This window comes from Tenrec ecaudatus, chromosome 13 (assembly GCF_050624435.1).
Source record: "Tenrec ecaudatus isolate mTenEca1 chromosome 13, mTenEca1.hap1, whole genome shotgun sequence".
NCBI lineage: Eukaryota > Metazoa > Chordata > Mammalia > Afrosoricida > Tenrecidae > Tenrec > Tenrec ecaudatus.
The window spans coordinates 33,360,724-33,384,990 of NC_134542.1; the positions used below are offsets into that span (position 1 = coordinate 33,360,724).

At 45.4% G+C, this 24,267-nt stretch overlaps 1 protein-coding gene and 1 non-coding gene across 2 annotated transcripts in view; one reads left to right on the forward strand and one right to left on the reverse strand.

The window, feature by feature from the left end:
* PARD3B (par-3 family cell polarity regulator beta) overlaps positions 1-24,267 on the reverse strand; it is a 1,162,664-nt gene that overhangs the window by 177,444 nt on the left and 960,953 nt on the right. Inside the window, exon 20 of the mRNA XM_075530369.1 lies at positions 4,063-4,350. Coding sequence (XP_075386484.1) covers positions 4,063-4,350 — 288 coding nt within the window. The remainder of the gene's footprint in view (positions 1-4,062; positions 4,351-24,267) is intronic.
* Positions 1,156-1,260, forward strand: LOC142425114 (U6 spliceosomal RNA). Its single transcript, XR_012779489.1, has one exon. It is a non-coding gene; the product is annotated as a U6 spliceosomal RNA (small nuclear RNA).

Sequence of the window (24,267 nt, forward strand, 5' to 3'; positions counted from 1 at the left end):
TGGCAGCGATCAGGATGATGATGTGGGCCTGGGCAATGTTGCGCTCTGAATTGGTGTGAACTCCATGGGAGTTGTCCACCCATCATTTGTAGACAAGGCTAATGTCACTGAGCACCAGGATTCTCTCTCACCGCAATATGCCCCAGTGACCTTTCCCATTCCAACTCAGCCCCTTTTGGTTCTCAGTGCAAACTCCTCAGCCAGGCCTCCCTGACTCCGTCATAATCATTCTGCCTCCTAAGATCCACAGGTTTTCTCTCGGCCGTTTTCTCCTTTCACCTCTGGGTTGTTTTATTGTGTTTTATTTTTTAGTTCCTGTAACACACTATACTTCCCTTTGCCTCTAGGCTTCCAGCCATGTTGCTCCCTGAACCTTAATCCCAACAGCCGCAGCCCCGAATAGTTGTGCACTGGGCTCAAAGGGTGGGTTTCCAAGGCTGTAAACTCCTGAAGGAAACTGTAGGGGCAGCACATTATTTAAAGTGACTCTTCTACTCAAAGTCTTCCTAACTCCCCCCAAAGGGTCTGGGTTGAAAAAGTGGGGAAGATACTGATAGGGTACACCTGCAAGTCCTTTTGATCAGGAATCCTTGGAATGCCATCCTGCTGCGTATCTAAAGAGCCCTCTGTGAAGCAGGAGAAGGGCTATCATTGCTTCTAAGAACAGGAGTGGAGCATGCTCTCTGGACCATGAGATCCTTGTGCACCAATCTCTTGGACCCCGAAGACAACTATAACATCCGAGGAGCAGCAGCTGAGCCAGCAGCCACCAGAGTGTGCAACAGAGAGTGGTGGGCTTTCCGTCAAGTGAAGCTGAGTGCTTTGGGGCAGGAGGCTGGATTGGGGAGTGAGGTGCCTCTGGGCACTTGATTTGGAGAGCTGGGATTGCTGACCCACAGACATGGAGTTGGGCTGAGGTTTACTAGAGTGGAATGCCTCTGGGAACTTACCAGTTAATGCAAGGAGCAGGGTTTGCTGACTCACAGAGTTTGAGCAGAATGCCTTTGGGTTACGGCTGATAGCCGTTGGATTGCTCTCTGGCCATTTATTAACAGCCCTGGAAAAACTTTGTAACATGTCCTGAAGAACCACTGAATCCCGAACGTTTTTCACTTGGCATCCCAACTCAGTAATGTCCTTAAGAAACAGAGAATCGTGTTCGCTTCGGCAGCACATATACTAAAAATTGGAACGATACAGAGATTAGCATGGCCCCCGCGCAAGGATGACACGCAAATCCGTGAAGCGTTCCATATTAAAACAAATAGGAACCATATAATCCTGAATATTGCCTGTGAGTTCTATGTTCCATTGCAATGGATTTAGAACCTAAATGAGAAAGTAGATAGTGTTGTTTGAGACAAGATAGACAGGAATACACCCCTTCTTTCTCCTTATCCCCCCAATGCCTGTGCTTTTCAAATACCCTGCCCTTGTACATGGCTGATTATTTTGCAAGAAAACTGTTTTTTAACCCCACTGCCTCTGGTCAATTCTTAAGAGTCTTTCCAGACCAAGTACAAATATCATCTCCCACTGAAGGTTTTTTTCTGATGAACTTAGGGAGAGGTGGTGGCTTCCTTTTCTGCTATTTACATGATAGGGCTCCAGGACTCCATCCCAGGGTGGTTCAAATTACCCGTAGTTTGGGTTTGTTTTTGGTTTTTCTTTGGTCTTTTGGTCTTTTAAAATATTTTCATTGTTATTGCATTTTATGAGGCAGCTTACAACTTCCTCTGACTTCACAAAAAAGGAGAATCAAATTCAATATCAATCAAAGGCCGAGACCTTTGAGACTGAGGTCAAACATGCTTCCACCCTCCAATCTTCCTTACAAATTCTGACACCACCTGTCCGTTCCACAGTAATTTCTACTCCTCGTGGGTTTGATCACTCATTGCCATAGCCACAAAGAACTCAAAACCAATACTCATTATTATGGGATTTATTAGAGATGTGAAGAGCTCTCAACTCAAGGTCAGACGTACTAAAGAAACAATTCTTAGATCAGGACAGCATCTTCCCAGCCAGGCCTGTAGGCAGGTGTTTCTCTGGTCCTTCTTGCCGCCTTGCAAACAGTTAACCTCTGTCCTGCTCTGGCAGTGTTACCAAACTCAAGGTTGCCAATCATGTCCAAAGGGCACTCCACTCCACTATGAGCCTCAGCCCAAGGGTGCTTAGCTTCATGGGTCAGCAAACCTAGCCCCCTTATTAAGTGCAGAGAAGCATCCAGCTCTTCCAAAAAGCCTGGGAAGGTCTAAGCTCTGTCTTGTGGGTGAAAATTAGCTTGGGACAGTTTCCTAAGTCGAGTTCCAAAGAATTACTTCAGGATATAAAAGGTGGGGCTGGAAGAGGGAGAGATTGGTGACAAAAATGCAGGGACTCCAGATGCTGTGGTCTCCCCTTGGAGACTAACTGACAAATGTGCCCTAGCATATGGGGTGGGGGGCGTGAATAGGGGCAACTAAAGGGAGGAGACCTGTCCTGTGTGGTTTCACACAGAATTCCCCAGCTGGATTTGACTGGTCACCTGTTTCTGAAAATAAAACCATCGTATACATTTCCATGAAATTAGCAGTGGGAACTAGCAGCTGGGGAGGCCCATAGAAGCAGTCTCTCTGTCCTGGAATTCCAAGCAATGGCCATCTGTAAAAGAGATTCCTACGAAGATCCATCTGATTTACGGAAAGTAAGACTGACTGTGGTCTGGTCCAGAAGAGCCGCCCGCCCAGTGTTCACATTTACATGATAACCTCCAGCCCTACATGGAGGTTGGGGAGAAAGGGCCTCCTTTTGATCCGGCATTTGAATTAGCAGTTCTGTTCTTACGACGGCATCACACAATCGTGGGAATTTATGCCTTCATTTTCTCCCAAAGAAAAACTTGACCATCTTTCTTTGATACTATCAACCTGGAAGCTTGACAGTAAGGATTAAAAATTGCTCCTTCCTTCCCACTTGGTTATTGGAAAGGCTCTGAAAGGTAATCGCTCTTGTGAAGCTACACTTTACAGTCTGCATAAAAACGCCATGATTTCCCTGCCTCTCCCCAGCCTAATTGAGAGTGCATAAGAGCGCCCAGCTGGGGAAACATAAATGGTAAACATATGCACTATATCATGCGATCACACAAACGCTGGGTACTAATAGGAACTGCGTGGTTGTCAGAACCAAAAGGAACCTGGAAAACAGGTCCTTTTCCCATCTGGAAAGAGAGCTCGCCTCCACTGCTATTCTTTCCTGTTCACCCCTCCTTGCAGACGTCAAGGTGTGGTCAGTCAGTGTGGCCCACGGTCAGTCAACCCACTGCTTGTGCGTATACTTCCAAGGCGCCCCTAACAATGTGAATCAACTAAAACGGTCTGAAACGAGGCTTTCAAGAGACGGGACATTTTCTTTTTGGCAGGAGGTGGGGGTTGGAATTACCAGGTGCCCTAGCGACTCACCTGCACTGACAGGTGGTCCTATTATCTCTTTCCTCAGCTGCTAAATGTAGAGCATTGGCTTCCTCACCTCTTATCTTGCTGTACTTCATCAAACTCCGATTTCTCCTTTCTCCTTTGCTACTTCTGATCCTCTATGATCAGTGCAAAATCCCCAGGTCTCTGCCTTTTCCGGGTTCTGCACTTTACAGGGCTCTGTCCTTCAGCGTCAGTTACATCTACCTAGAAGCCATCGTTTTCTCTTGTCTGCCTTCTTGCTTGCAAGCGTCAGGCCATCTCCTTGGAGAAAGCCTTTCACGATGGGGCTCTTAGGAGAAAGGACAAGATGACTTCAAAGTTCTCATCATTAGTTCTAGGTCCCAATATTCCTTCAAAATCTGCTCCCCCTTGCACCACAAATTCAACAACTGCTGTTCATTCATGCCCCTTGTAAAGTGGCTCCTGCTTCATTGGTTGGTGACTGCCAATGCTACCCAGAGGTCAGAGCGCAGCACATTTAAGGCCCATGACATAGCAGCTATAATAGGCCGAAGGATGCACCCTCATCAGCCTCTGCTGCAGAGATGAAAGGGAACGTACTGAATGAAAACTACACGCATCGTTCACCAGGTCGCATTACCTGTCAGCTGGCACCGGTGGAGGGTAGGGCTTGTTGACCTTGGCATAGAGACTCTCTAAGTGGTCTCTCTCTGGAGACAAGGGACGGCCATCCCGCGGGTAGCCAAGTGGTACCAGACGAGGTGGAGACGGAGACCTGTAGGCGCTGGCTGACGCACCCGGCTCCCGGAAGTGGTTCACTCTGGCGTAATTGGGGTCCATTTCATCATCGTCCATATCGTGCATGGTCGGGTAATCCAGGAGCCCTCTGGCCTGCTTTTCTCTGAGCTCCTGATGTTTTGCTCCGATCCTGAAAAATGTGAAACCGGGAGCAGAGATAACAAGTGAGATTTGTTATGCTAATAGACGGTAATATGCTCCTGGATTGATGCTAATACTCCCCAGTCAGTTTCTTAGCTGTCACTTTCCTGTTTCTGCCAGCTCACATCATGCGGAAACGCCAATGCCTGGGACCGGGGTTCATGTGAGATCTTTGCCCTTTGTTACAGAGCCTTTTGTTTTATAGCCGAGCATGGGGATTGTGGCATCCTGCCCCCTGATGCCTGGGTGATTGCAGTGCTAGAGGCGGATTTTCATTCTCGGCGAATGGGGGTGTGTTTCTGTGCACAGCACATCTGTGGTGGGATTTTAAGGAAGTCTTTTGAGAGGCAGGGATCTATGGAAAAGACCCCATGAGAATTTTATAGTGTCCCCCACCCCCATCCCACCATGATTTCACTCTTTGGTGTCCTTGAAGATCCTGCGTAATCTTCTAAAGAAAAGAGCTTGCAAAAATTGATTTAAATATAAAAAGAAGTACTAGGGGCATCCTAGTTACTAAAAACAGTAGGATCGGTGGTAATTTATAAGAGACTTTTGAGGGGCTATTTTCTTTTGGTTACACAAATGGGGATCACCGTGTCTCATTACATAGGGGATATGGGCAGAGTGGGAGAGTGAAAAAATTAATAGGCTCCTGACAGAGATGGATTGGCACATATAAGTGAATTAAACACCATTACTGGCAGAACGCCACCACACTGGAGCCGTAAGTGATATTACAAAATGCTGCCGCGGATCGGTGCCAGTATAGAACTGCCTGGGCATGGGAGTAGAGAAATATACGGAGGTGGATTCGAAATCCATCTGCATCCTGGGAAATTGACACTTATTCTAGAAAGTGTTAGATCGGCTTTTCTAAATTCCCAGTCACATGTGCAAATGTAAAGGTCAGTGCGGTGGTCACGACGACGGTGTGGGGTGGTGCTCAGCACTGATGAGGAAAGAGGGTGCCCTGGCATCACCAGGCAACCCAGGGGTGTTGGGCATGGAACAGAGAAGACGAAGCTGGCTCAGGTGGCATGGATGGGGCAAAGCTGGTCTTGGGCTCGGAATGTGAGCAGGCTTTGCACTAGAAACAAAAAAATCTAGCCCAGAGACAGTGACAGAGCACCTGGATATGAAATTTAATAAACAAAATTCAACTCCCTAAGTATCTACTTTCCCTTTACCAGAAAAAAAATTCTTTCATTTTTTTTGTTCTCCAAATGGCAGGTAGGTTTATTTTACGAAACATCAAACATTTGTAAAAGAAACCACGGTCTTTCAAGGCGTTTTCTCTTTTGGCAGAACAGCATTTTATTTCTCTCTCTTGTTTCCCTTTTCCTCTTTTGGATGAGAGAGGAGGAGAAGAGAAAGAGGGAGGGGAGGAAGCAGCCCCCACAACGGAGAAATGAGGGCGTAGAACAAAAACAAAACCTCATCATCTATCCTCAAGACACCACAGACGAAACGAAATGCCAAGACACATTATTGCATTTCTCCTTTGACGAGGCCAAACCACGGACCCTACACATGCGTAATTAGAAGAATTTATATTTTGCAAAAGGCAGCTTGAATCTCCAAGGGATTTTGAATTAAGATGAAAGGAAGATTACACAGTAGGGCACCCGTTAAGGGGCCCTGCCTGTCCCCTTTGAATGCACGTTAGACCTAGATTCATGGATGTTTGTTTTGAATAATTTTTGATAAAGACGATAACCTGCCTCCTTCGGCAACAAAGCCATCTTTCCAGAGCAGGCTTGCTGTATGGTGATTTCCATTGCAGACAGAGCTAAGGACATCAATAAAGTGAGGGGTGGGAGGCTGTGTGGTCTTCTCCCTCATAGAGTGGGGTGCCTCGCAGAAAACCATTCAGGGAGAGATGAATATCTCATGGCTGCCCCATAGGGCTGCACTGGTGTATTAATGGCAGAAGAAAACACCAAGCTTGATTTTTAAAAGTCACAAGCATAGAAACACTGGGATCTTTATTCCATCCCTTCTTTGTTCCTCGAGGTGGGCTCATTAATTAAGCGTGCTGAGGATGCAGCGCTGCTCCAATGAAAAGGGCTCTGTGAACACAGTGGGGTAGTTTTTCTTCCTAAAACAAAACCAAATCCCTCCTGATCCTCTCTGCCCCACTAGGTGCGACAGTAGCTGATTTCGTATCAATCACTCAGTAGGTGCAACAGGATCTCTCTGAACCATTACTAGTCTACCGTAGTTCAAGATTTCTCCTTGTCGGGGAGGACCAGGGAATCTCTGCAAAGGGATGTATAACATGCAAAAGAAACAGAGATTGGAAACAGATTTGGGGGGCAGTTACTCTCCCTCTCCCTCCCCAAAATTCATATGACTACCAATTTTAAAATCATTTCTCCTTAAAAGGCCCCTCACACCATTTGGAACTCAGCCTGATAAAAATATCTTTTTTTCCCCAATTAAGATCAATGTGGTAGTTAAATGATTTCATATTGACTTGCAGATATATGAAAGTATAGGGATGGAGTTCAATCTGACATCAAGTCACAGACTGAGGATACCTCCTTGTGGGTGTGGCCTTCCATAAGGTGGATCCTGGGAAACTCCCTCTCTCTGCCTTCCCCTTCTGCTGCTAGCTAACCCTGATGGTGACCAGTACCCTGGAGATGTGTCCACTGCCATCGGATCCACACGAGTTTGTACCTACCGGCCTGTGATCTTCCTGCACTCTGCATCCGTGCTCGTGACAGCCTGGGTCTGAAGAGGGGCTTGCGGTCTAGTACTAGATTTAAGGACTTGAGATGGAGCGGGCTGGGATGTGTTCCTGATGTAAAAAAGGCTTCTTGATAAAAAGCTATTTCTTACACATACATGACTGTCACTGGATTTGTTTCCCTAGTACAATTAAAAAAACAACAACAACAAGCTTGCTGTCGTTGGCTCAATTCTGACTCACGGGAACCCCTGGGTTTCAGGGTAGAATGGTTCCAGGTGGTTTTCTTGGATATAATCCTCACAAACACAAGTCTCCAGGCCTTTATCCTGTGGCAACGTTGGATGGGTTTAAACTACCAACTGTTAACTTATCAGCTTATCATAAACTAATAGCCTTTGAGATCTTTTTCTTCTTCTTTTAAAGCCTTTCTTTAGCACAAATCAAACTTTCACGTGGCCATCTATTTATTTTCTTCCTTGTGCAGCCTAGCCTTGGGACTGGTGACTGCTGACCAGCAGGGCTGCTTTTCCCATGAGGGGTTGTCTATGGCCCTTCTCCCGCTGGGAGTGGGTGCTTGGTTACGTTCCCGAGACAGGATTAGTACAGGGTGTATCTTACACCAATCCCTTTATACAAGGCATTAAGCGAGGCAGAAAAGCAAAGAAGGGGAGAGATTGAAAACAGCCGCATGCATGTCTCCAAGGAGAGAGGAAGAATTACCTGGCAAGACAAGGCCTGGTGACCAAGAGAGAAAGCCATCCCCTAGATTTGGCACCTTGAGTTTGGGCTTCCAGCCCCCTCAACTATAAAAAGCAAATAAACTAAACCCAATTTATGATGGTTTTAAATCCAAGAAAATAAAAATAAATGAAAGGAGAGCCAGTCGGAGGCGGAATGCGGGTCCCAGCAGAATGGCTCGGGAGGGTTCAGAGCAGACTCGATGGCAGGGAGCTTGGCTTGTATGGTCCCTACTGAAAAATTACTTCATAGCCAGGAACTGCACGAAACACACCGACATCTGCAGCGGTGACATGCAAGATCCAGAAGATAGCAACGTGGTCATTTGAACATAGCAACAGGACCAGGCATCTTTGGACAGAAATCAAGAACACAGACATAGTCTCAAATCGGTGTGAAGGAAATCAGTAAAGATACACAGAAGCCAACAAAAAGGAAATAAGTGAGGAGCAAGGATTATCACCTTATCAGCAGGGGAGGAATATATCAACATCAAAACAAAATTCAGGCCCCGGAGTAGAGAGTAGACGACACAGCAAGCGAGAAAACAGAGAATGACAGAACATAAAATGAACACTTTTCTTCTGTTATAACAATAAATGTAAGTGGAACAAATTCCTCCACTCTCTGACAATAAGTACAGAAACACGGATGTTGAGGTTCCAGTTCACACGTGCACGCATCAACGGTCAATGGACAGGTCGCAGACAAGTTCTTTCAGGGAGCCGTACAAAGAAAGACCAGTCACAAGGTCAGGTTTGGAGGGAAGAAGCAGGGGCAAAGGCACTCAAGGCAAAGAAGATGGCTCAGAAGGTCATGGTGCTGCGTTTTAGGATGCCTAAGGAGTAAGCCATGAGAAGCTTTCTTAAAGGACCCGGGATGATCATAGGGGCTTCTTAGGGCGAGTAAAACTAAGAAAATTGAAAACTGCATTGGTGAGAAATCAGGCAGCAAGTTACCGTGAGGATGCCACCCTCTCCCTCTTATTCTTTGAGAGCAGCAAGGGTTTCCTTAAACAGATTTTGTTGGGAAACCTTATCCCATTCACCCTCCAGCCTTAATCTTGCGCCTTCCGACTTCTTTTTACTCTCCCCACTCGAAGAACAGTGTAAAGGAAAACAACGTGAATACTGCAAGGGTGTTAAAGCTACTGTTTCTATCTGGTGTGACCCAGAGACTGTCGAACTCTTCCTGGAAAGGTTAGCCAAGCGCCAAACCTCACTGCTGCCGAGACGATGCTGATTCATAGCAACCCGGCAGGGCAGGGCAGAGATGGAACCCCATCTTCAGAAGTGGATAGGCCTAGATGGAGGAGATGCCGGGGAAACACCAGCTTAGCATTCTGATCCTTTCTGTTTAATAAAGACTTCAATGATTTTATGGCAATAATTTTTACTTACTCTTATATTTATATACCTTCTTTCTTATGCTATGAGGTAGCGTATTAGATCTACATTTTCTACACTTCGCTCTTTCACATAGATGTATCCAGAAGAAAATTACACATTCGTGGATAGATATTTTTTGGTGTTTTTATAGTTTCAGAGTACTCTACTCTATGGATATTCTATGACGTATTAAATGATTTCTATATTCATGGACATTGGAGTATATCCAACCTTTTGTTATTATGCCATGATAAATAATCGTATGTGTAACCTCATAGTAATAAACAATGTATGCAAAGGTCAGTCCACATCTTTGCTGTGGTGATTTTGGGATGCATTTGTAGACGTAGAATTATTGGGTCAAAGGGATGATCACATATGCTTTTGCTAGAGTCGAACTTTCTTCCTTGGTGGTTGTGATATTTTGCATGATCACCTGTTTCACAGAGAGCACAGTGGCAACCATTGCCAAGAAATGATATTTCAGTGAAGTTTTAATTAGCCTGTCTCCTGCTATGCGATGCTGCGCGTGTTTTCATATGTTTAAGGGCTGTTTTCATTTCCTCTTCTGTGAGCGGGCTATATCTCGGGCTGATTCTTCTGATAGATTGTGATAGGTTATTCTTTCCCCTCCTGGATATTTCAAAGTTCTTTCTACAGTAGCAATATTAACACTTAGTGATAGAAGCTGTATCTATCTTTTCTTGCTTTGTCATTTGCCTTGCATGATTCCACTGAATGATCATTGATTGGTCATTCATATTTCATACCATAACCTCCAAAGCTCCATAAAATTCTGCGATTTCTGGACTAATTTTGTTTTCTGCAGATTGTGTGAACGATACCTTTCAGACGGGTTTTGGCCTGCGCTAGGAAGACGGGGGCAGTAAAATGCCTGTTGTCACCAGCACGTGAGCCCAAACAGCACAATCCCGGATGAATAGGTAGGCCGAGAGGCACTCTGTCACCTGGAGTGGGGAGAGTGGCTGAGGTCAGAGCAGGGCTGGAGGGGAGAGACTGGGGTAAAAGAAGGGGTGTCATTAAAAGAGATTATAAACCACGTGGGGCACAGCTTTCTTTTCTGACTGTGCAGATAATGTGTCCTCCTCTCATGCTTTTATAAGAGAAGCTGCAATCAGGCCACTACGATCATCCCCTTTTCCCAGCGAGCAAGCCAGCTTCTCGAGTTTTTCCTTGTGGATTCAGCTGCAGAGCTGTGAGCCACAGACCTGGCTCAGGAACAACGACAGCTCTCTGAGGATGGTGATGATGAGGCAAGGGGACCAGAATGGTCATTTCTTCCTTCTCTTGAAATAAACGTAGGGGTGTGTTTTGTACGGGAAACGGAATACTCCACCACACTCCACAATCTTCTTCAACACTCCCCATTTCATCTTTGCAGTAGACGATTACTTCAGGTTTTTCCCGTTGCGCGTACGAGGGGCACCTTGAGTCGTCCATCGTTTGCAAAAGCAGTGAGGCCATACCTCAAATACAGCATCTGCAGCCCCAGATATCGTCAGGATAGAGAGCCTGAATATCCGGTAGTTTGCCAATGGCCATGGGGCAAAGGGCATGTTGATGCTCATTTCTCTGGAGCTTAAATGCTCGCTTGAGAAGATCAGGGAAAACATATCATTTGGGAAACCTGTGAGAGGTAGTTGTATTCTCAAAACATTCCAGTTGTAGAGATCCCAGGAAGGTACTTTGGCCCGTTGAGTAGCTGGGATGACCAAAGACCCAATTCCCATATTTCAAATGTTCCAGAACCAACCAGGTCTCCCAGTATGCCTGAGGAACCCCCACCCCCACCTCCCACCAGCATAGTTACTATTCCACAGCCACGGCAGTCATTTGCTGGTCTTACCTGTTAGTTCCAACCGGACATTCCTTACTACTTTGCCACTGCTACTAAACACCACCATTTCAAAAGACTTGCCATTTAGTGAAGGTTCTCCTCTTGTTGCAATTTATATTCTCCCTAAATGTATACCTTTCCCAGATGCATTAAACGTTCTCCATTGCTAATGGACCGACTTCCTGTAATTTGTATTCTCATAATGCGGGCAAATTTCTCAGAAATGCTTAGCAAACATTCTTAGTTTTCATCGACAAATTAGCCCCAAAGAGAGAAGGGGAACCCTCGCCCAGAAAAAAACCCAACAGAAATGTATAGAATGCTTATTTTCTTTTCTTATAATGCATTGCATACATATAATAATCATCTACATAGAGTTCTTACAGAAGATGTCATTTACTAATGTTGTAAAAGAGGAACATGAGCCCCACGCTGCTCAGCACACTGAAGACTGGGGCGAGGGCTCTCAGACTCTGCTGTGGAGAGGCCTCTGCTACTGGGTGGACGTAGTTGCCTGTGATGCACTAGCTCCCGTCGCTGGCATTGGCATTGGCCTTGGCCTTGGCCTTGGCATTGGCCTTGGCCTTGGCATTGGCATTGGCATGTGTCAAGAAGTTGCCTGGTTCACTCTTTATATTCCCTCCAGTCGACCCATCCTGTTCGTGGTGGGACTAAGAAGGTAAAGGGGGAAATTATTTTTCGGTATTAAAAAGCTCTGCAATACAGCACTTGTTCATCTCAGGGGTTCTCAGACTGCTGAGGTCGTGTATATCATGGACAGAATGTGGACAAATCACTTAGGTGGGCAGTTTTGAGTATTGTAGGCTACATAAACTTCCTGGGAAAGAAACAGGAAAAAGATGGGAGACTAAAAGGAAATTAGTTACATCTCCTTTCCTTTCCAAACTTTCTTTTCCTTCCATTTTGTCACCCGGCATTTCACACCTGGCTGGTCTGGCTGTGCCTTTGATCTGTCTGTCAATGCTTATTCACATACAAATGTGCTGACGCCTGCACCATGGCCATCCACACACCACGCCACATGCTGCTCCACTTCCTCTGTTTTCACAGCCATGGAGGCCAGACTTCCTAAGGTCCTCTGCACCCGCCCCTGGGTTAGGTACAACTTTCATTAAAAGTCACTTTCTGCTTAGCAGGAGTATTGCTATCAGGCTTCCCAGGGCCTGGGAGATAGGGGTCAATGCAAGCTTTACACCGAATATTTATATTCATTCAATGTATCAGGGATGTTTGTGTTGGAAAGCCATGTTTCCTCGATGGTGGAGAGGTTTTAAATACATTAAAGTATATAGTCTTTTCCCTTCTATCATATTTCTATGGTAGAATTAATACAGGAGAGCAAACCATGTTTTATTTAAGCCAAGTATTCTCCGCAGAGCTTATTAAGACAGTCATTTTTGGCTTTTCTAGGTTAGACTTTGTCCTGGAGAGATCACATAGAATGCTCAACAATACAGACACAGGCTGGGGGAAAGTGGAATTTCTCAGGCAATTCTGTTTCATTACGTTTCATTCCTTGGTGAAGGTTTGCCAGGCAGTAGAAATTGTGCTAGGCTAGATGAAAGAGAAAAGGTCTACTTGAATGGTGGGTGAAAGAATCGTAACTCTGCCAATCAAATATGAAAATGGATGTTTTTCTTCTACTTCCAAATGGGATCTCCCTGAATAGGGGCCTCCACCTGCCTTGACTCTATCCTCTAGCCATATGCACACACGGAAGACAAGCTATGGAAACAGCCAGCTACCACGGTAGATGGGTATCTTCACCCGCTGTCAGAGAAGGCCCCATATAGGCTGCTTCAGATGGTGCCCACTGTGTCTATGGTGACTCTGCAGAGGAGGTGGCAATGAGAGAACACGAAAACTCCAGGGAACACCTATTTCTGCTCCACTGGATGAACATTAAAAAAAAAAATTCCACCACAACACCTGTCTGAAGCCCAGGGAGGTAGGCTATTTTAGATAGCACTTGCTGCCTGCACATGGTACCGAGTTCTATAATGAGGGTTCTAATTCGATGTGACAGGTAAAGGGGTATTTGTCCAAGGGAGTCTAATGGTGTAGAGATCCACCCCCCACCCGCCAGGCTTGTCCCTCCTCAGAGATCAACAGACATCATGTCAGACAGCTTGTCTTGCTCCTTCTGGTCACAGCCGGCTATGACTCAGCTGCCTCTCGCTTGCGCGGACTACCTGGCAGCCCTGGGCTCTAGGTGTTGTGTCTTACTAGTAGAGATGTTCTCTGCACATTTGGAAAGATTCGTGGTTCAACTCTTCATGGAGTTGCAACTGGCCTCGGAGTCTACAGCGTGTTAGAAAGAAGGGAAGGACCAGTGTTTGCGGTTTGTGCTCAGCGGGGGACTCTGGGAGCCCCAGTTCAATTGTATCATGAGTCTCCCCTTTCATCGCCACCTGAACTATAACTCTTATTCATGTCAATCTAGTAGCAGCAGAGAAGCCGGCCTTTTGAAAAGGGGGCAGAGTTTAGCTAGATACCTCCCCTACAGGGAGGGTCCAATTCTTCATGGGGCCTCCTGGGTGCCTTTTTTTTTTTTTTAACAGAACTTTAATTGCTTCTCTGCTTGCGATACTGCAATGTGGTCCTTGCACGCTTAGGTGAAACCTAAGCCCTTCGTATGACTTATGAGGCTTTACCACTGGGCGCTGTGGCTTCAGGTTAGGCCACACTGCCTTTAATTATTAAGCTCCCAGCCCCGGCTTCCTTCCTTCCACTCAGGCGTGCTTCACAACAAGAGGAAGCAAAGGCTGGTTCTGGCTCCTAGAGGATGGAGCAGAATTGTCCACAGGGCTTCTGAGCCTGTCACCTTTCAGAGGTAGATTGTCACACCTTTCTCTGGCAGAGGGGCTGGTGGGGGAGTTGAGAGGGGGTGGGCTTGAATGGCTGACCTTTGGTTAGCAGCCAAGTGCTATTCTTTTTTCCCAAAGTCTCTGCTCCCAAGCCTTCCCTGCCATTTGCGTTTCTGCTGGTGGGACCACCTGTCTTAGTCCCCCCTCCCTATCACGATCCTCCATTTTCTTTCATCCAGAGTCGTAACACCACAGGGCTTCTCACTCTGACATTTATTTAAGAATTTAATTTAAGGATATTAACTCCCTCAGAACAAACCTCATTTGCCTCAAGAGGTCCCAACTCATGGCCCAGAACCGGGCACACAGTAGGTCCACAGTAATGTGGAGATGGAAGAAGAGATTGGAGCGGACGAATGTGAAAATGGAGAAAGGAGCCCAAAGCCAAGGGAGACTGGTGATTAGGCAAAATCAAGGAAAGGGAATCTCCCCTGGTTTGTCCAGAGGAACTGCCAGCAGCACCTTGACTTTTAGACCAGTGAAGCAGATCGTGAACTCCTAGCCTCTAGAACAAGAAGACTCAAAATCCGGGTTGGTTTTAGCCACCACGTTTGCGGTGAATTGTGACAGCATGTAAAAATGCCATGGCGAGGGTGTCTGCCCTACTGTAACTTCACACGGGGGAAGGAGGCTCAAGATCAATAGCTAAGGCAGACAGCTATGAGCCAGAGGTCCCCTATGCTTCCACCCTCCGTAATTTACCAGTTCTGACACCAACTGTCCTTTCCATGACAGTCCCAACTTCTGTGGCTTTGATAATTCACGACAATGGTCACAGCCGAGACGCAAGATTATGTGGCTTATTAGAGAAACCGCTCACTGGCCCACTACCAGGGAGTCAATTCTGACTCATAATAACCCTAAAGAACAGAATGGCCAGTATGGATTTCGAAGACTGAATCTTTATGGGAGCAGAAAGCTTCATCTTTCTCCTGGAGAACTCCTGTTGGCTTCCAACTGTGGACCTTGTGGATTGCAGCCCAGTGCATAAGTCAAGGAAAGGGATTCATTTAGGGTTCCATTTGGGAAGGAAATGGCAGGTTACATTGCACACCCAGAAATGACCCCAGATATCCTTCTTCAACTAGACCGTCTCTTCTCAGACTTGCTTTGTAGGCTTGCTTTGGTCTCTCAGTCCCGTGGCCCCATGGCCCCATAGCTCCTGCCCAGTATGACACAAGTGTTACAGAGCTCCTTGGCTCTGCTGATAAGGGCCCAGAGTACCCTATATTGCCATAAAACTTGGCTCAACAGCCCATAGCTCTGGCTCGGCGAGTGGTTGAACTTGACTCCACTACATGCTGGAGGTACCCACCCCTCCGGTAAGCCCGTAGCCTGAAGGCGCTCACATTTCTTACTCTGTGGGTCCAAAGGTCCAAGTGATTTCTCCTGCTGGGCTGTTCTGATCTCCTGGTTCTGTTCTTGTTTCTCGGCCTCTGTGTCTTGTTATCAGGGCTTTCAGCTCTGTCTCCTGGGTCGAAGAGATTCAGTCCCTGGATCTTAGATCCTAAGGATGTGGCTCCACTCTAAGTTCTTTCTTCATTGTAGGGAGACCCCTGCCCCCACCTTCCACCTCTGGGATGGCTCGTTTTAAGCATAGAGAGATGGGAAAACTGGCCAAACCCCCTATGGGGGTCCCCTATACCTCACTTTGCACAGCCCCACCCTGCAAGGTGGTCATGCACATTATTTACATTGTTAGCAAACTATCCAATCCCCTCAATTGCCACAAATATTTGTTTAGACCTATGCGGTCAGGTGTGCCAGACTCAAGCCAGGGCATTGTCAGTCACCTCGTCTGCCCGTGAGCAGTGGGCGTTGAATAAGGAACACAGAAGAACCATTTTGAATCATGATGCTGCCCAGAGAATGAACTGATCTGTCTTGGAAGAAGGATGGCCAGAGTGCTCCTTGGAGGCGAGGACCCAGGGCTTGGTCTCACATACTCGGGGAATGTTGTCAGGAGAGGCCAGTCCCTGGAGAAGAACTTCGTGCCTGATAAAGTGGAAGGGCGGCAAAAGAGAGGAAGAACCTTGACAAGGTGGATTGACACAGTGACTAAACAGTGGGCTCAACCATAAGAATGGCTGTGAGGACGGGGCAGGAGCAGGTCTTGTTTCAGTCTGTTTTGCACAGGGCTACCAGGAGCTGGTGTCTACTTGGCAGCGCCGACTTGACACGACTTCCCACTCTTTTCGCGGGAGTCTCAAAGACCGTGGTTTGAAGGGTCATGCAAAATAACTCACTGCACTGCAAGACAGCCACAGAAAACTCACATAGATGAAGGGGTACCTGGATGATGTGATGCAAATAAAAATATAATGCACGGCCTTTGAAGAAATGGGTTTTTTTCCAGGGTAGGTATAGGATCCCTGGTGGTGTAGTGGGCTACGTGATGGGATGCTAGGCCTAAGGTCAGCAGTTCAAAACCACCAGCTCCTCCTTGAGAGAAAGAAGAAGATTTAGTCTCAGAAACACACAGGGCCGGACACCTCTACTCTGTCGTACCGGGTGGCTCTGAGTTGGGTTTGACTCGATGGCGGTGAGTTTTGAGAGGCAGGTGTGTCAATGTTAATCCTATTTCTAATATACAGAAATGCAAACAATGAAAACTCACACAGTAAAGCCCAGCAAGCAAAACTGTAAGCCAGAATCTGGAAGCTTTTCTCCTGGGTGCTGTGAGGTTAAAGATGTGTTTACTGTGTGATACAGGAGAAGGAATCGAATGAACGCTCTAAACGCCAAACAAGAACAATTACATTAGAGGCATTTAATGTAATGTGTGTGCAGAACGTACGCACACTGGTTCTGGTAGCAGGCATTTGTAGCCCAAGAAACCATTACCCAGAAGGAGAATTGTGGCCTTGAAAGGGAGGGTGGCAGGTGTTGCCTAAACAGAGAACCTGGCTTATCCTCCCCAAATACATTAGACAACACACGGTTTCTTTTTGCATTTTTAACAAAGCAAAACTTGAAAATGAGCAGCGGGCTCTTTTTCCTTCCCTCCCCCTTTTAGGAAATCTACAGTGACCTTCTTACAAATAAACCACTGGAAGTATCCCAGAAGAGGCTCTTGGTTCATTAAAATAATCAGCATATTCCAATATGCATTCGTCCCTGAAATAATAACAATTCACTTTCAATAAATTAATTATGGTTCTAATGAGTGAAATTTACATTCCTATTTCTGCTTTAAGATCTTCCTGGGAGGTGGCGTTACCACCTAATGAAACTCCACTGAAGGGAGGCCTTTTCCAGAGCAGACATGCAGCTGGAGATGTCTCTGCTCAGGAAGGGGCAAGAGGCTGGTGGAAGGAACCAGGCTGCCGGGACATATTGCCCAGTTTGGCCTATTTTCCCTTTTGTGATCTTGGGTGAGTTGTTTAATCTGTAAAGGAGAAAACTGAAAGTGTCTCCACTGCAGCTATTTGAAGAAGGTGGCCTGGTGTGTAGATAGGAACAGATATTAACCATAGCAACACTAAACCCACATCTGCTACCCGGCAAAATGAGGTGAGGCCTCATAGGGACAGGTACCACCTGTGAGCATCCCACGTACCCACAACCGCTAGCTTTTCACAAGCACACTATTCCTCCCCGGCCCTTCATGCGTCCAGGTGGCGCTCTGGACAAGAGTGGCTGTTATTTGGGGACATGTGGGACTTGCTTTTCCAGCAGTCTGGGCTTCTCAGACAAAAACCCCACTGCCACGGAGTGGATTCTAATTCAGAATGACATGTGCTAAGGTTTCAGAGGCTGCACATCTTTACAGGAGCAGACAGCCTCATCTTTCTTTGGAGGAGCAGCTGGTGAGTTTGAACTGTGGAGCTTGTGGTTTGCAGCTGAACGGTTCCCTGACACCACCAACAGGGCTTCACCAGAAATGCTGTCATTCAAAAGGTACACACACACACAGACACACACACACACACACAGTTCTTTTCTCACCCCAGGTGACATCTTTAGTTTTCTGAAACCGTAACGGGATGCTTTCCAGTTGATTCGAACCCATGGTGCCCCCAGGTATGTAGAAGAACACTCCATGGGGATTCCAGTACCTGCTGTTTTGGAACTAGATCACCAGGAACTTGCTCTTGAGGTGCCTCTGGGGGCGGGGTGGGGGGACTACAACCACCAACCTTTGAATTAGTGGTAACCGACTGTAGCCACCCAGGGACTCCAAAACTGTAATTCCACGCATTTTATTAGGATGCTACACCGTCTACTATGTGACACAAAGTATGTAACTCACCGAGCCACAGAAATATTTTTGCTAAGCCTTCCAGACAGCTCAAATGTTGTTTTTAACTATTGCTCCAAACTATTGTTTTCAGTTGCTCTCGGACCTCTTACAAGTCATGGCGACCTTACGTAGAAAAGAGAGCGATGCTGCTCACTCCGGGGTCATCTTCACAGCCGTTGGTACGCCTGAGCCGCCCATGTGGCTGCTGAGATCATTGCAGGGTGTGGTCAAGATGTTCAAGGAAGTTTCACATTTCTTTGAAGAACAGTTCTTATGAACTTAGACTTAGGCCCAAAGTTACCTCTCGGACTTCAGTGCTATTTCCCCGGAGCTTTGTTCTAAACTTCCGGTTGTCTCCTCTGTCCGCTCTAGAGAGGGACTATAAGAGAAAGCACCCTGACGTCGTAGAAAACCCTCTCTTGCAAATACAACTTTTCCTGAGTCTTACAATTCTCTCTAGGTAGCAGCACAAATGCCATGTAGTATTGATGGGATTCAGAATTTAACATTTTAAAGATCTCTTATGACTTGCCGCACAGTGACGTTGTATTTGGTAATTGATTTTAATGATTGCATCGTGGGTGCAGAAGGTAATGGGTGATGAAGGGAGTGTGTTCTATTGTCCCAGCTTTGGCACTGTCTTTTCGTGCCTGCCTGCTCCCTGGCCATGGAGCATTTTTACGTCCCAATGCAGTGTCTAGCACGATGTAGCAGCCTTGTCATTAGTCAGGCACTGGTCTCTAATCCCCCTCTTAACCACGCACTTGCTGAGGGCAGGGGATAGGTTGTCTTTTACTCATCTTGCTGTTTCGTCCAAGTGTCTAGCTTCTTAATTAATGTTTACTAGATTATTGAAGAATTCACACCCCAAAAGAGGCCAAAGGCAAAGATAGCAGAATTTTTCTAACCAAATCGTCTAAATGGAAAAATACCATATAACTTCAATTTAACCTGAGATTCAAAGGGGCGATGATATATTCTAAGGAAAAGGGTCCACGCTTGTAAAATAGATGATGTTATTTCTCCAGATGATCAAAACTATTAAGATCCATCCAAATATAAATCTTTCATGAAGGTTCTATGCTTGTCGTTTTGAAATGGGAGCTATTCAGCTGCAGTGACCAGTTCAAGGTGACCTTTCAGTTGGGAAGTACAAAAATAAGAAAGACAGGAGAAAAGGGAAAATGGCCTCAGTGCAGAGCGAAGAGGTGAGGATCATCTAACTGAGTAGACGTTAATCAGGGAAAGGCCTGCTTGATAGATCTTCCCATCTTAAAACGTGGGTGAGAATCAATAAAGATCTCAGATGAAGGTTTCTGGGTGGGTCAAGCAATTAACAGCTGCTAACAGAAATGCTACAATTCTGAGTCTACTCAGCTGCACCTTTGAAGGTAGCCTGGTGATCTACTTTGAAAAAAACCAACTAATCATTGCAAACTCAACGCCATTCAGACCTCTTTAAAGTGTGAAAAGCCAAGATGTTACTTTGAGGACTAAGTTATGCCTAGACCCAAGCCACGGTGTTGTCCATCGCCTGCTGTGCATGGAACGTTGGGCAATGAATCCTGGAGACCAAGGAAGCGCTGGTGCGTTGGAAGTATGGCGCTGGAGAAGAGCACTGGAAGTGCCGCGCACGGGCTGCTAAAAGGACAACAGATCTGTCTTGAAGTAAGGCGAGGATGCTCCATAGCGATAAGGATGGCAAGACTTAGTCTCAAGCATTCCGACAAGTTAGCAGGGGGCAGACATCGTTCTTGGTCAAGTGTAAGGGTAGAGAACAAAAGGAAGACCTTCTGGAAGTGGGATTGGCCCAGTGGCTGCACCAGGGACTTGGATTTATGAATTAGGATGGCGCCGGAGCGGTGGTGTTTGCTCCTGTGTACTGAGGGGCTCAATGAGTGGGGCCCCAGTGGCGGACACCGACTACCGACAACTTTCAAGCAACAGAATTTCCTCAGGCGTATTTTGAGGGCTTCCCTACTCAAGGGGCTCATCCCCTGGCACTCTCCCGAGCAAGAGTTGCTTGTTGGCTTTCAATGGACTCTTCTCAGTTCTTCAGAAGGATGTCTGAAGTCTTTCTTCATTGTCTGCCTTAGTGTAGAAGCTCCATTGAAACCTGACCACCGTGGGGCACTCTGCTAAGTATTTCAACATGGGAGGCAGCGCTCCCAGAAGCAGAGCCCTGCACAGACCCCCACAGGCTGACCATCTTACAGACAAGCGGCGGAACTCTAAATGGTCTACTGAGAAATACCCGCTGCTCTTCTTAGTCAAATAAAGAAACCTTGAGTCCTTAGCGTCTTCTGCAATCCTGATTCAACAGGGATTTAACAAGTGGCTTTTCTCCAGGTGCCCCTGGCCCATGTTTTTATTTGTTTCCAGCTGCTGTGGCACCAGCCCCAGATGCACGGTGATGTGATGTGATGTGAGGTGATGTGATGTGATGTGAGGTGATGTGATGTGATGTGCTACACTCCTGAGGAGATATTCTCCGTAGGGTTTTCTTGGTGGAAATCTTTACAGAGGCAGCTTTGCCCAGGCTTTATTCCGCACAGCCCCTGCGTGATTTCAAAAGGCCAGCCTTCGGGTTAGCAGCCAATCGCAAACCACTAGTGCTGCCCAGGCTTCTAGTCAAGGGTCCCTCAGGAGCCCCGTGTGTGTAATGTTGACCTTACTCACATGTTGTCTTAACTTGCTCAGCAACCCAGCTGTAAACATTTAACAAAGCAAACAAAACCACGTCTGTGCATGCTGCTGCCCTGCGTGTCCAGGGTGGGCTGAGGAAGTGCGTAAGAGGGAGACTTCTCCATTACAATGTTTGGCTTGATGCCCCCTACCCTTCCCCTCCTCTGATTCTCTTCATCAATAACCTGCTGTGCAGGATACGAACGACTGCCATGCAATAATTCCTTTACATTTGAAAAATACCACTTTTCCAACAGCCACGAAACGGTTAATCAATGCTCAAGAGGGAACTTAATATAGTGCCTGGTGCTCTTAAATCTAAATAAATATTGCCGACCGATGTACTGATCTCACACATAAAAACAAAAAATATGCACGACTGTTCATGCATGTGCGCACACACACACGCACACACACACCTGCCACACTCAGGGCCATAGCAATATGGAAATCTCCACAAACAATAATATTTTCAGCCAGCCGAATTCTCATAATTCCACAAAGATGCCCTCAGATGCCAAGAAGTAATAAAAGAAAACTTAACGCACTCCTCAAATAGTCTATTCCTCAGACTATTTCTCATATTCCTTTAGATGAAAACATTCCTTTCATATGCCATCTGATTACACGGCAATGCAAAAGCGCGCTGGTAAATAGAATCAGAAGCATGTCTATATGGGTCTGTGTGTTTTCAAATGCTCTGGGAAAGTTATAAAAACAGATGACACGTTTTCTTTTTAATTTGTTTCATTTTGAGATCTCCCTCAGTTTTCTTGTTAATTGGCATACTTTTAGTAAAATGTGTTTTCTTTCTGGCTCAGAAGCAAAGTCTCCAAGGATGTCATTGAGAACCTAAATTTCCATGTGCATTTGCGCACCGTATTGGTTGATTATGTCACAATATCGTTGTTTAAATTTCTTTAAACTTAGCGAGCGAGCGAGAAGTGCATGGAAGTTACTCTAAGTGCAAGCAGCAGGTTCGACCGGGAGGTTATTTCGGATTGATTAAAGAGGGCTGCATCGTCACATTCTATAGCATATGTTTATTTCCTTTAGATGAATTTCATTTGAGGATCTGAATTAGTCACTGGGAGGATGCATCCACTTCCACCTTAAGTCACATTCATATTGAAAGCAGGGGATCCCTTACTGTAATGTCAGATTCTGGGCGTTGCAGTTTTGTTGGCTGGTGAAATGAAGCATGATACTCCATCAAGATTGAACTTCCTATTGCTGAACATTTTGTCAATTTGGGGGTATAATTTAATACCTTTCTGCTTCTGTTAGGCCTCGCGGGCCTATCTATTAAAACTGGCGAGGTTAATCTGCAATTGTGGAGGATGCAGTTGATCATTAAAAAAGAGAAACATTATTATATACCAAGGTTTTAATGTGCTGTGTACAAAGTCCCGGAGTTTTAAACATGTTCAATTCTTGTCTAATAATGTTGATCACAGCTAATTATAAACCAGAAGCATTTTATTTATTTAATGGCTATTACAAAGTTGGGTTCAATTTGCATTCATTTATGGGCCTGCTACAAAATACAGCTCTGAAATTTGAAAGTCCAACTAGTAAATTGTCCTTTTCTGAATTTCTAATGACATACCCTGTGACCAGTTTAGAAACATATGAATGACAGCATGCATAATCTTGGCTCAAAGTTTTTTCTTAAGCAAAGTTGACCCACTAACATATCTTTCAATGCTCATTCAACTGAAACCCTTTATATATATAAACCCTTCATATATATATATGATTATAAATATATATGACTCATTTGAGCTGGAATAATTTTAAGTGATATATGTGTGGGTATTAAGAAAAACAAAAACTTCCATCAAGTTAATTCTGGCTTTTAGCAACCCTATAAGACAGAGTAAGACTTGCTCCCTATACTTTCCAAGGCTGTAAATCTTTGCAGGTGGAGATAACCTCATCTTTCTCCAATGGACTAGCTGGTAGAGTTGAACAGCTGATCTATGCCCCCAGAGCTCTGGGAAATTAGCACTTGCAATTTTTCTATGGCTGTCACAGCTTCTGATAGAGGCTGGGAAACATTTTAGGGCGATGTAACAACTATCAATTATGTCTATGTCCTCAGTATCAACCTGAATTGGAAATGTGCCATCTTTTACATTCTCACTAATAGAGTTTTTAATTAGCTGTTGATACTGTCAATAATAGTGTTGACAATGTTTTTCTTTAAATGACCTGTTTAAACAACCCTTCATTTGATAGTTTGTTTTTTAAAATAAAAAACTGCTGCTTCTTTTTATGGTTAGGGTGTTTATTAACAGAACACCTTCCCTTTTTAAAGGCCATATTTTAGGGAAGATAATTAGTACATACTTGTTAAATATTTATTTGACTCTTGATTCTCAAATTTTATCATTAAAAATGACACACATAACATTCAAAATCTAATACTGTTTTATACGTTTAAGTAAATCGGGATTTTATGAAATATCTTCTCCCTACTGAGATAACAAGAAATGAAAATAGTAGAAATCATAATTCATGCCTCAAAGGAATTAGGATTAAGTCGTGAAGACACAGAATTGCAGGAAAGCGTGCACTAAAGAATTATTTTACAAGATGAAGACTCATTTACTGCAGGGAAGACTTCTAATTACAGACTGAGCGCTCACGGACAGTCAATCCCTGAGAGAGTGGCTCTGTGGTCTTACAGATGTCTGTCGCCCTTGACCACCACCCTCCATTCCCATGCTGGTGTTTTATGATTGTGCCCTAAATAAAATCAGCACCATGAATTCTGACTGACCTGGTTCAACATGCAACACACAAAAGAATTCTACTCTGAAGGAAGCTGAGGGTACCTCGTCTGTAAGATCAAATTTGGGTTAACGATTTAAAGGCAGAGTGTTCGTCTTTTAAGGTCGCCGAGAAGGGTGGTTTACGTAATTTCCGCTACTTAAATATAGGCAAGTGGGGAAGGGTCTCCACTCAAAAATACTTTCCAGGTCAGAGGTCTCCGACAAACTCTTGAGATAGAAGAGCCAAACCTGTCCCTCCCAATAAATTGAAATTTATTTGAGCATCAAAGGCATATTCTTACAACAGAATGAAGTCATCATATGTATGATATTGCTTAAAATGTTATAAATGAAACTGTAACAGTTTTATTGTCATTTCAATTTGACTTCAGAACCACGTGTACGTACTGGAAGAGCCGCCGAGGGCTCTCGTGGCACACAGTTTACAGTTTTGAGCCTTGTTCTAGACCCAGAGCATTTTCATTGGTTTGTGAAGCAGATAGACTTCATTTACGTTATCACCGAGTGCCTCATTCAAATCTAGTGAGAGAGATGCCAGTTGTTAGCATGCTTCCCTAATCCCCTTTACCACCCTGCTGCCACGTACAAAGGCCTCAGGCTTCTTTACATA